Source organism: Miniopterus natalensis, chromosome 2, assembly GCF_054644295.1.
Source record: "Miniopterus natalensis isolate mMinNat1 chromosome 2, mMinNat1.hap1, whole genome shotgun sequence".
Classification (NCBI taxonomy): domain Eukaryota; kingdom Metazoa; phylum Chordata; class Mammalia; order Chiroptera; family Miniopteridae; genus Miniopterus; species Miniopterus natalensis.
Window position 1 is genome coordinate 95,435,438 of NC_142082.1, and position 12,698 is coordinate 95,448,135.

Below are 12,698 nucleotides of genomic sequence, written 5' to 3' on the forward strand. Positions count from 1 at the left end.
GAGAACCCGAGACCAGCACAGCGCAGGCGCGGCCATCGCTACCCATCCAACAGCGGGCTCCAGGTACTCCCCCCTGCTCCCCAATCTCATTCTGGACCCTGTCCGATCACCCCATTGGTCCTCCGCCAGATGCCAGGCTTCCACCCTGTCACCGCTCCGCCTCGCCGCCTCCGTCGCCGTCCTGGGAGCGTGGGGGCGGAGCGTGCGCCGATTGGTCGGCAGCACCGCCGCTCCCAGAATGCACTGGATGGCGCGTCATTGAAGAGAGACCATGATGGCGGCGGCACTTGGGCCCTCAGAAGTGATCGCCCAGCTGGAGAACGCGGCTAAAGTTCTGATGGTGAGCGCGCTGCCCCGCCCTAGCCTCCGAGCCCACTAGGCCCCGCCGCGCCCACCGGACCGCTTGGGAGCCCACGAGGGAGGCGGCGGCGCGGCGTAGCACAGGTCTCTCATGCTGCTGTCCTGCTATCGGACCCCGGTCCTGGGGCTGCCTATCCCGGGGATGTGCGGTTGAGGGACAAGGGCTTCGCGGGCCGCGGGGTGCCCCACAATGCGCGCAGCAAGGGTACGGAGCCGGGCGCGGAGCCAGAGGGAGGCAGGGAATCCCTGCCCGGCCCGGCGCTGTTAGCACCCCTGCGCCCTCCTGCCTTGGGCTCCCAAGTGCATCCCCCAGATTGCAGACGCTCGGGGCCACCGCAGCGCCAGCACGTGGAAGGGCGGCAGCGGCAGGGAGGGGACTCCTTGGGACCAAGGTCATTGGGGCCAAACTTTACCCAATACTCCCCGTGGGTCGCGTGTCCGCTTCATTCCGACACTACACGTTCAAGAGTTCGATGAGTAGATTATTCACCCAGAGTTTTGGAAGATTCTTCGCAGGGAGAAGTCAGGATAAGCAATATTCCTTTACTTAGTAAACTGTATTTGCTGGCTCAGTTTTGTTTTTCATTTATTTAAAAATTTTTCTTATTGATTTTAGAGAGTGGGTGAGAGAGATAGAGGGAGTGAGTGAGAGACAGACACAAACATCGATTTGTTGTTCCACTTATGGATTGGTTGATTCTTGTATGTGGCCTTACCGGGATCCAACCCACAACCTTGGTGCATCCCACGCTCTGACTGACTGAGCTACCCGGCCAGGGCTCAGTTTTGATTTTTAAATGATGACTTCCGTGTTTGTAGATATTTTTTTGGTGGGGGGATTTAGAAGCCCTTTTGATTCTTTGACTTGATCCAGCCTTCCTAAGAATTGAATGCAGTCAGGTTTGTTATCCTTTTGAACTTTATTTTATTGATTTTAGAGAGAGAGAAGAGAAACATGATTTGTTGTTCCACCCACTTATACATTCATTGGTTGATTCTTGTTTGTGCCCTGACCCGGGATGGAACCTGCAACATTGGCATATCTGGGTATCTGGATGTATCTGGGTATCTGGATGATGCTTTAACCAACTGATCTACCTGGCCAGGGCTGGACTTTTTTTTTTCTTTTCCTTTTGGTCCAATGTTTGGGTTATGTGTTGGAACATCACATTTAAAACCATTTGAACTAATTTTAGCACAGCTTGTAGTTTCATTTACCAAGATTTGTTTTTGCATATAACACTGGATAGGTCATGAAATTGAGAAATTTAATAAAAAAGGATTTACTAGCTTCCTCCTAAGCAAAGTTAAATGAATCATTTTGTCACAAAACTGAGTAGATAATGTTTAAAGATTCTTGCTAGGAGGTCCATAAAAAAACTGCCCAGTCTCCCTCTTAAATACAAGGTTCTTAAGATCCCTGACATGGAGAATTTACTGAAATACTGGTTAGTTTTCTAGGAGCCCCATTTTCATTTGCTCTGGAAGTTGTATGTGACCCCCAAACCACTGCTTGCTTTCATTGATAAGAGAAAATAAGTGTTCTTCATCATTGCCTGAATATTTGGATTTGTGCTTGCCTGTGCTTTCCCTCTTGCCTAGCGAAGCTAGTTTTATCACCTGTGAGGGGTATCTTAGGAGAATAGTCATAAGTGATGTTTATTGATGCATACTACATACCAGATATTGTGCTTGATGTTTTACATACTTAGTACTCCTTGCAATAGCTTTACAAGGTTGAAAGAGTTTTCATGGCCTGGATTACATAATTACTGAGCCACTGAATTAGGTCCACAACTCAGACCTGCCTGGCTCTAAAGCTTGATTTCTTTCTACTCTACCCCACCACCTCATATATATGTCTAATAGATAGCCGTTTACATACTTTAAATCTTTCCAGAGAAGAGTATGGAAAAAAATGCTATTGAAAATAGGAAATTCTGTTTTAGAAATTTCTACTTACTATTCAAAAGTGTGTACTAAAAATGTGTAAGAGTAGCATTTACTGCATTATTTCTCAGTATGATAGCTGTATTTCAATTTATTAATAATAGCTCACATTTATTAAGTGTTTACTATGTGTGAGGCACTATGCCAAGCACTTTGCATGTATTGCCTCAGTAATTTTATGAATTATTTTCATTTTCATTTTATAAACTAAGGCATTCAAACATGTAGATGCTAAGTAATTGACTTAAATTTTCAAGGGAAATGGTAGAGTGGGGACTCCAATTCAGGTCTGTCTGTTACCAGTCTGTGGTTCTAAACTTAGAGGGTAGTGGGACTAGAAAGCAGGAAAATTAATTCATTTGAGGGTAACTAAGATTGTTAAATCTCCTTCACTTTTTAAGCATTAGAATATTCAAAAAGAGAATGGGTGATTTTTTTGTTTATCCACCACTGGGTCAGGTGGATATCTATCTGAGGAAACCTTGTTTACAGATATTTGTTATATATTTTAGCTCTTAATATATTTTGGGATTACAAGTAAGTAGTGATGTCTTTCACAGTATTTTTGCTTAATTTTTCTTTTTGTTATATTTCATGAAAATCAGAAGAGTTTTAATGTTTAGAATAATCCCAAGACACCTTTTCATCCAAAGGTCTTAGGGAGTCCATGACGGATATCAGGAGAAAATTATAAGCTAATTTTTGGGTGCAAACATACATTTTTGGTAATAGTTTCTATAGCTTTTTATCAAATTCTCTCAGGAAATAGAGACCTCGAAATATAAGAACCTAGTCTAAGCATTCTCCCTTCCATTCTACAGATGGGGAAACTGAGGTTCAAAGAGGTAGAAGTGACTTGCCGAAGGTAGGTCACCAGAACAAATTAGTGTTAAGACTGATCCAGAACCAGAGCACCAGACTCCCATTTCAGAACCATGTTGCTTCTCAGAGTCCACATTATAATATCATAAATGTTACATTTTATCACTTGATGAGAAATTTCAAAATGTATTTTTGGATTTCGTAGTTGCTTGTGAACATCTAAGTTCATTCCTATTTAGGTTATTGGATAAACTGCCAAATAAAGTAGTGTATTAGCCCTTTAGAATATTTATGATATTTATGGATTTTATAGGTCTCAACATGAGTGATTCCCCCCCAAAAAAGTAGTAACAGAATATTTTCTGTAGATGCTTATACATACTACCTAATCTGATTCAAGGCAGTGAGATTACTTGCTAGAAAATAAATTTGAAGGTGAACAAACTAGAACAAGGAAGGACTTTGTAAATTAATAACAGTATGCAAGTGAAATTATCTGTTGTGAAAATTGTGCAAATAGAACATTGTTTAAATAGAGCCTGAACATTTCTTTTCCACAGAGATTTCTGTTGTTGGCTTTTGCTTAAGATACCTAACCTACATTTTTGAGAGAATATTAAATACATAACCAGAGTAAGTAAAGTCCACCACTCTTCTGTGCTAACATTCTCATCAGTGAGAGTATCTCTGATTGTAAGAGTTTAGCAGGCTACATTTATAGACCTGAAAATTTGGTGGTGTAGATACATTTTATGTTAATTTAAAAATTATAACAGTAATACTGGAACATATTATTTTTAAGTATATCAACAAAACACAAATGTACAGAATAAAAAGTGAGCCTCCTCCTCTCCCTTTCTCCACTAGTTTCCCTAAGTAATCCACATGAAGTTTGAATATGCTTCGATATTTTCCTGTGCTTTTACAGTATATATTATGCAGTGTTTTTTTTAAATCCTCACCAGAGGAGGTTTTTTCCATTGTTTTTCAGAGAGAGTGGAAGTGGGGGTGAGGGTAGGGGGTGGAGGTGGGGAGACAGACAGACACATGGATTGGTTGCCTCCTGCATGTGCCCGAGCAGGACCAGGGATCAAGCCTGCTACTGAGGTACGTGCCTTGACTGAAATCGAACTCGAGACCCTTCAGTCCGATTCTCCAACCACTGAGGCAGGCCGTCTAGGGCTACATTATATAGTGTTTGTTTTTTTTCTTTTTGCATAAATGATATACTATAAATATTATCCTTGATTTAAGAATAAAATATTAGAGCCTGGCCTGTGTGGCTCAGTTGGCCGAGCATCCTCTCATGCACCAAGAGGCCTCCAGTTAGATTTCCCATTAGGGCACATGCCTGAGCTGCAGGCTTTATCCCCAGTGGCGGGCATGCAGGAGGCAGCTGAGCAGTATTAACCTCTCACATCAGTGTTTCTCTCCCTTCCTCCCTCTCCAAAAAATCAATAAAAACATTAAAAAAAAGAATAAAATCTTAGAGCTACCTTTCTGAAAAGTAAGAAATTCAAGCCCTGCAGAAAGGTGGATAGGGGATAGTAAAAGTTCCCTAAGTTCCTATTCCCTCTCTTCAGAGGTGGCTTCCTTTGGTATCTGTAGTGAAAATCTCTAAGCATATAAGAGCATCTATAAGTCATTTTTTAAAATGCGTTTTTTTACATAAATGAGATTGTGTGATTCATATCCTTCTGTACTTTTCTTTGTTCACCTTATTGTGGATGAATTTTGAAGGAAGTTTGTTTTTATTGTCTGTTGGTGAATTGATAGAAAATGTAAGATGTGTTTTGATTTTAGAGACACCATAATGGAAAAGTTTAGTATTTTTTTAGTATTTATATTGCACCTGTTTGAACTACAAATCCAAAGAGTGCTTTACTTATTGTCTTGAATTTCCTTGGTTTTGTTCCCCTGGACTGTTAGGGATTGTCTTTTGATGATATAAGATAGTGTACAGCACATATGTTAGCTGAAACTTTATAGGAAAGTAATTGCATCTTTGTTTTAAAGCCAGAGTGAATTTTAATAGATCTAAATGCAACTTTAATGAAAGTGACTCGTGACTGGCTTTCATAGTTTTTATTGTAATAAAATGAAGTTAATGTTTTGAAAACATCTGAAAAGTTGTGCTGTACAAAAATTTGTATCATATTATTTGATTCTCATATTAATCCTGTGAAGTAAATAGGAGAAGAGATATTCTTAAACATTATAAATTAGAAAATCTGGGATTCAGAGGGGTTAATAATTAGCCTTTGGTTATATAGTAGGCTTGGTCCTGGAATTCAATATCTGGCCACTTGTTCATTCTAGAGCATTTCTTCAGTATATATATGGGAGGCACAATGCTATATTTGCTGAGGAGGCAGGAGAAAGACCTTGTTTTTAATGATGGCATAGTCTAATGGAGAGAAAGGCAAAACTGTTAGCGGTTGTTAGGTAATTTATAATTAGAAGTATATCCAGTGTTCTGTGAGAGTACAGTGGAAAGACATCTATCTCAAAATGAGGTGGGGACCTAGAAATGGCTTCTCGGAACAGGTGATTCTTTAGCTTAGTCGTGAAGAGCAAATTGGAGTTTTCTAGTTGGGTATCCCAAGTATCCCAGCTAGAGGGATCTATTTGTATGAAGGTCTGGAAAAACCAAATGCAGTATGTTTGGGGAGTGTTTGAGCATTTACCTAGTAGAATTTCCTGAGTCCCTTCTTTGAATAAGGTACAGTGCTTTTATTTTTTTTGTAATCAGTAATGCACATGTAAAATTAAGAGTTTTGATTATAGCATTTACTTTTCTTATTGGAAAGATGCGCTATTATTCAGTAAGCATTTTTTAATTTTTTTTATTTCAACCTTGTCTTTTAGTCTTTGCTGTGGCACTCACTAGATATTAGAAAACTGGCACTAACAATTTTTTTCTCAGACTAGTTAGTGGAAAATTTTTATTTAAAATTCATTTGAAGTATATGTGTATTTTGCAGTTGTACTTGTCTCGGACTCAGCTAATTGAAACATAGCCAGTGATCCAGAGAAGAAATGTGAGAAGACCTTTGAAGTCATCCATGGATACCTAAAAGCAGTTGATAAAATTTAACAGCATTTTATGATTAAAAATTTAGTAAACTAGGAGTTGATAAAATATATATAATTAAAACAGTTCTTTGAAACCACTAGTAAATGGTATAATATTATTTTATTATTATTATTATTTTTATTGATTTTAGAGAGAGGGAGGGAGAGAAAGATATCAATTTGTTGTTCCACTTGTTTTATGCATTCATTGGTGGTTCCTTGTATGTGCCCTGACCAGAGGGAGATCAAACCCACAACCTTGGCGTATTGGGATGATGGTACCTAGCCTGGGCTAAATGGTGCTATCCTTAAGAGTAAATAGGAAGTCCTACTATAACTATTATTCAGCACCTCTGGAGGGCCTAGCTAATACGGTAAGATATTAAAAAGGAGTAAGTGCAAATATTGGAAAGAAAAGTAAAGAAGGTGATTATTTGCAGGTGATTTTTAGGAAACAAATTTGAAGGAAATTAACTAAAACACTTAGAATCAGTAGTTGTTTGGTAAGGTGGCTGGATATAGGACAAATAAACCAATTGCAGAATTTCCTTTATACCAACAGTGATTAGCTTAAAAATGGAAAAAAGACCTCAACATTAGGAATAAAAAAATTGTAGGGATAAATTATAGGGCACTATTTAATAAACAACGCAACACTTTACTTTTTATGTAATCCTCACCTGGGGATATCTTTATTGATTTTTAGGGAGGGAGAGAGGGAGAGAGAAATCTTGAACATGCTCTGACCAGGAGTCGAACCTGAAACCTTTTTTTTTTCCTTCTTGGAGTGTTTATTTTATTTTTTATATATTTATTTTTAAATCCTCACCTGAGGATATTTTTTCCATTGCTTTTCAGAGAGAGTGAAAGGGAGAGAGAGAGAAAATTGATGTGAACAATTGGTTGCCTACCACACACCTCCTTGACTGGGGTAGGGAATTGAGCCTGCAACCAAGGTACGTGCCCTTGGCCAGAATTGAACCCGGACCCTTCAGTCTGTGGGCCGATGCTCTAACCACTGATCCAAACTAGCCAGGGCAAACCTAAAACTTTTTGGGTGGCTCCAACTAGCTGAGCCACCCAGTCAGGGTGAAATACACAATGTTTTTGTGAAGAAAACTGTACGATTTACTTGAAGACTTTAAAAGAAGGTCAGAATTAAATGAGATCTGCATTTTTCAGTCCAAAGAATTAATCTGGTTAAGGTTGCAATTCCTCATTAATTTATAGACTGAATGTAATGTCAATCAAAATTCCTCTTCCCTCTTCACCCTTTTTTGAGGTGGGAGAAAAACTTAACTAATTAATTACAAAATATATCTAGAAGAATAATTATATGAGAATAACAACATTTAAAAAAAAGAATGAAAAGTTTGAGGGATTTGATGTAACAGTTGTTGAAATGTATTTGAAAGCAGCAATAATTGAAACATTGTTGCCCTGTCATGGGAAGGGAATAGAAAGCTGGAACAGTGTAGTCTAGAACCAGAACTATGATTAAAATGGTATTTCAGATGTAAAGATGTGGAGAAGCAGAGAATGCTAGTGGAAGTATAAAGAGCTACAAGTTTTTGGTAGGAAGTACCAAAGCCTTAAAAATCTGTTATGCCTTCTGACCCCATCCATTTCACTTTTAGCCACTTATTCAGCCTCTGGTATATATACGTTGCAATAGCAAATAACTGAAACAGCGTGAATGTCTAGTTGGAAGAAATTGGCTTAATACTGGTATTATACATAATGGAATTTTTGGAACTTTCCAGAAATGTGGATCTAATATGTAGTATTTTTTTTTTTTTTAAATGGGAAGATCTGAATAGACACGGAAAGATGTTCAAAATAAGTAAGGAAAAATGTGCAGAACAGAATGTATCTTTGTTTTCTAAATAAAAAGAAATCTTTGGCCCTGGCCAGGTGGCTCAGTTGGTTGGAGCGTTATCCCATGCACTGAAAAGGTTGCCAGTTTGATTCTTGGTCAGGGCAAATACCTAGGTTGTGGGTTTGTATGGGAGGCAACCGATGGATGTTTTTCATATAGATGTTTTTCTCTCTCCCTTTCTCTCTCTCCACTCCCCCTCTCTAAAACCAATTAAAAAATATCCTCAGGTGAGAATTTAAAAAAATCTGCATAGATTTATATATGCATAGAAGCAGAATTGGAAGATATATACTAAACTTTTAAGAATAGGTATATAGGGAATGGGATTGGAAGTGGCAAGAGTCCTCAATTTCTAAGTTTAATAGAGATTGAATTTTTAATGATATAAAAAATTGAGTCACAAATAATAAAATTTTGATAAAATTGTTTTAAAAATCTGTGGTGACTTTCTTGAATGTTCTATAATTTTTATCTCAAAGATAACTAGAAGCTGTATTATGGTTGGGGCTGAGTAAAGACTAGATTTGTAGCCTGCCCAGTGTGGCTCAATGGTTGAATGTCAACCTATGAATCAGGAGGTAACAGTTTGATTCCTGGTCAGGGCATATGCCTGGTTTGTGCTTGATTCCCAGTAGGGGGTGTGCAGGAGGCAACCAATCAATGATTCTCTCTCATCATTGATGTTCCTGTTTCTTCCTTTCCTGTTTTCTCTCTGAAATCAATAAAAACATACTAAAAAAAACACAACACACTAGATTTGTAGCTTTGCATTTATGTCAGGTTATCCCATTTCTGCAGATTGTTTCATCACTGCTATAAGCATAACCTTGCTAGCAAATAAAGGGAAAAAGGCTTTTGAGATAGAGCTGTTATAGAAACCATAAACTTTATTCTGGAGAAGAGATAAGGATTTACTCTTAGGCCAAGCTCTATTCATTTGTAATTGTGGGAAAAATCAGGCCCACTATAAAGTGGCAAAGAAGGAATATTCTAGAGTAGGGGCTTTCAGAGTTTATCATGTGCACAATCAGTCTGGAGTGATTATTACAACTGCAAACTCCTATGCCTTAACTATAAAGGTTCTGATTTACTGGGCCATGTCTCATTCTATCTCCTCATCTTAATTGTCTGTCTCAGTGGGCTCTGAACTCAACAGTTAGTTATTGGCTCTCCTGAGTCCAGCTGTAAGGTATTCCTGTCACTGTCTTTGTTTTCTAGCCAGGGTTGGCCACGTAATTTGTGGAGCCCTTGGTTCAAAAAGCAGGTAAAAAGTACCATTATAGGTTTTAAAATATAAAGCTTTTTTCCTTTAAAAATATTTTATTGTAAAACATAATAGGAGTAATAGTGCTGAGTAATAAACTTATAAATTGACAAAAGAATAATATTTGAGTATTATAACTTAATATAATACAAAAAATAACACCTGTGATATCTTGATTGGTCATAAAATATTTTTGGCTTACTTTTCTACAAATGTATTAGGTCATCAAAATTTTACTTTCAGCAAGTTCATTTCCAGTCAGTATAATCAAAAGTGATGTCAGTTGCTCTTTGCAATGCAAGATTGCAAATAATTTTTGATACTTTTTTTTTTTTAATCCTCATTTAAGGATATTTTTTCCATTGTTTTTCAGAGAGAGTGGAAGGGAGGGATAGAAAGAAAAAAAAATCAATGTGAGAAAGACCCCTTGATTGGTTGCCTCCCACATGCACCCAGTGGATCGAACCTGCAACCGAGGTATGTGCCCTTGACTGGAATTGAACCTGAGACCCTTCAGTCTGCAGGCTAACTCTCTAACCACTTCGCCAAACTGGCTAGGGCAATTTTTGATAATTTTTTATTTTGAGTAGGGTTTTTCTGCTGATGCAGCTTTTCCTAGAGCTGTTATATTTTATAGGCTGAGACAACATTGGGATAAATTTTTGATTATTTACAAATATAAATTTTAGTACATTTAGAGCTGATGATTCTTGCAGAACATTTTTTTCTAAAAAGATTTAACTTCACATAAATCAATTTTTTATAAGTTTGAATTTAATTTTAGATATAAATGTGTCCTCTGACAATTCTTACTAGTAGTGGTCATACAAGAAACCAAAAGTAGATTAATGATTCGTATATTGTTAGAAATGCCTGTTTACATCCTGCCATTGCATCTTCAGTTATAGGGAAAAAATAAGATTGTTTTCCTCATTAATAAATGGTTTGTTACTGACTGCTCTATATGAGGCTTTGGGTAAGTTTGTAGATTTCCAGCTTTTTAGAATCCTTTGTCACCACCTTTTCTCTGTATCACCCACAGCAGCTCTGTTGATAGGAATTTCTGTGTTAAAAGTTTATATGTCTACATGGTAGCCAATAGCCATGTGTTGCTGTTGAATACTTGAAATGTGGTGAGTGCAGTGGAGGAGCTAAATTTTAAATTTTACCTAATTTAAATGGCCACACGTGGGGAGTGGCTACCATAGGTCTGGAGTATGGTTGTGTGTCTTTTTGCATTCTTCTTCTGTTTTGCAAACTGATCCCAGATTTCACATAATCCTCATAGGTCCCATCATTACTTCTGCTTGTTGCATTTCCACTGTGAAAATGAATACTGATTCTTTCTAATTATTCCTGTTTCTTTTCTTGCTTTAGAATCACTCAAATATAATGCTTTTGATAAAAAGAAAATGGCCATATTCTTTGCTTTGTAATTATAAATAATTCCATTTTTAGATTTATAAATGCCAAATAGAATGATGAAGACAATGAATTTTTCATCATCATCTTCATATATATACCTACCTTTAACATTTGTCCATTTGTGAACTATACCAAGGAATTTTTTTACACAGATATCCTAAGAGAGTACACGATATTGTCACATCCTTTTATTTTTATTACTTTTTAAAATTGATTTTAGAGAGAGAGGAAGGGAGTAGGGGAGAGAGAGAGAGAGAAACATCCATCAGTTGCCTCCCAGACACCTTGACCAGGGATTGAATCTGCAACCTGGGTATGTGCCCTGACCAGGAATCGAACCTCTACCCTTTGGTACATGGGACAATGCTCCAACCAACTAAGCCACATCTGCCAGGGCTGTCACATACCCTTTTAGCAAAACAAGTTTGTTCAGGTTCTTGAACATTTGGTAATGAATATTTGGTAGTGAAGTAATTTTTGTGTAGTGACTACTGTTGCTTATTTATTTATTCATTTATTTTTAAAATTGATTAGAGAGAGAGAAACATTGATTTGTCCCATTTTTTTTTTTTTTTTTAAATCCTCATTCAAGAATATTTCTTTCCCCATTGCTTTTTAGAGAGAATGGAAGGGGAGGGAGGAAGGAAGGTGGAGAGAGCAGGAAAAACATTGACGTGACAGAGACACCAATTGGTTGTCTCCCGCACACTCCCCGACTGGAATGGGGATCAAACCAAAGACCTGTTGGTGGGCAGGCCAAAGTTCTAACCACTGAACCACATCAGCTAGGGCTGTTCCACTTATTTATGCATTCATTGATTGATTCTTTTTTTTTTTTATAGTTATTTTTTTTAATTTTTATTTTTTTTAATTTTATTTTTGTTTAAAATATTACAGATGTCCCTTTTTCTCCCCAATCATTGATTGATTCTAGTATATGCCCTGACTGGGAATTGAACCCAAAACATTGGTCTGTTAGGATGACACTCTAACCAACTGAACCTACCTGGCCAGGGCCTGGCCTCTCTCTCTCTTTTTCAATAGTTTACCCTTCTTCTGAAGATCCCATCTTTATGTGGAAGGATGCTCTGTTAGAGCTCTACCTTAGGAAGGCCCTGGCTATATCTCTTCTGTACATTGGACGGCTGTCACAATGCAAACTCAAGGTCACTTGGGGTTGATGCATCTTTAGGGTGCATGCATATGTACTTGCTTTCATCTTTAAGTCCCTGTTTTTGCTTCCTTTTTAGCTTTTGAGGATTCCTTAATTTCTTTTTCTTTTTTTAAAAATATGTCGTTATTGATTTCAGAGAGAGGAAAGGAGAGGGAGAGAGAGAGATAGAAACATCAATGATGAGAGTCATTGATTGGCTGCCTCCTGCATGTCCCCGACTGGGGATCGAGCCCGCAACCCGGGCATGTGCCCTGACTGGGAATAGAACCTGGATCTCCTGGATCCTAGGTTGCTGCTCAACTGCTGAGCCACACCCTGCTGGGCAAAATTTAATTATTTGTTATATAAAATATATTCAGACCTGTACTTTATTAAGTGTGTGGTTATTAGGATGTCCAAAGACAATTAGCTTTAGGAAATATTTTTGTAGAATAACTTGCATATTAACTTGCAAAATTATGCTCGTGTAGTTCTACTTTTCAAGGGTGATGAGAATAAAAAAATGTCTAACTCAGAAATTTTCTGGGTGCCCGGCCGGGCGTGGCTCAGCAGTTGAGCATCGACCTAGGATCCGGAGTCAGGGCACATGCCCGGGTTGTGGGCTCGATCCCCAGTAGGGGGCGTGCAGGAGGCAGCCAATCAATGACTCATCATTGATGTTTCTGTCTCTCCCTCTCCCTTCCTCTCTCTGAAATCAATAGAGATGTATTTAAAAAATTTTTTTTCTGGGTGAAGTTGGGGAAGATGGT

General features: G+C 38.0%; 1 protein-coding gene across 3 annotated transcripts in view; it reads left to right on the top strand.

The window, feature by feature from the left end:
* The first annotated feature begins 265 nt into the window (after positions 1 to 265).
* The window catches only part of XPO4 (exportin 4), a 103,536-nt gene continuing 91,103 nt past the window's right edge, over positions 266 to 12,698 (top strand). For all 3 annotated transcript variants that reach the window (XM_016203540.2, XM_016203541.2, XM_016203542.2), the window contains exon 1: positions 266 to 340. In XM_016203540.2, the coding sequence (XP_016059026.1) occupies positions 272 to 340 (69 nt within the window). In that variant the 5' untranslated portion in view covers positions 266 to 271. The remainder of the gene's footprint in view (positions 341 to 12,698) is intronic.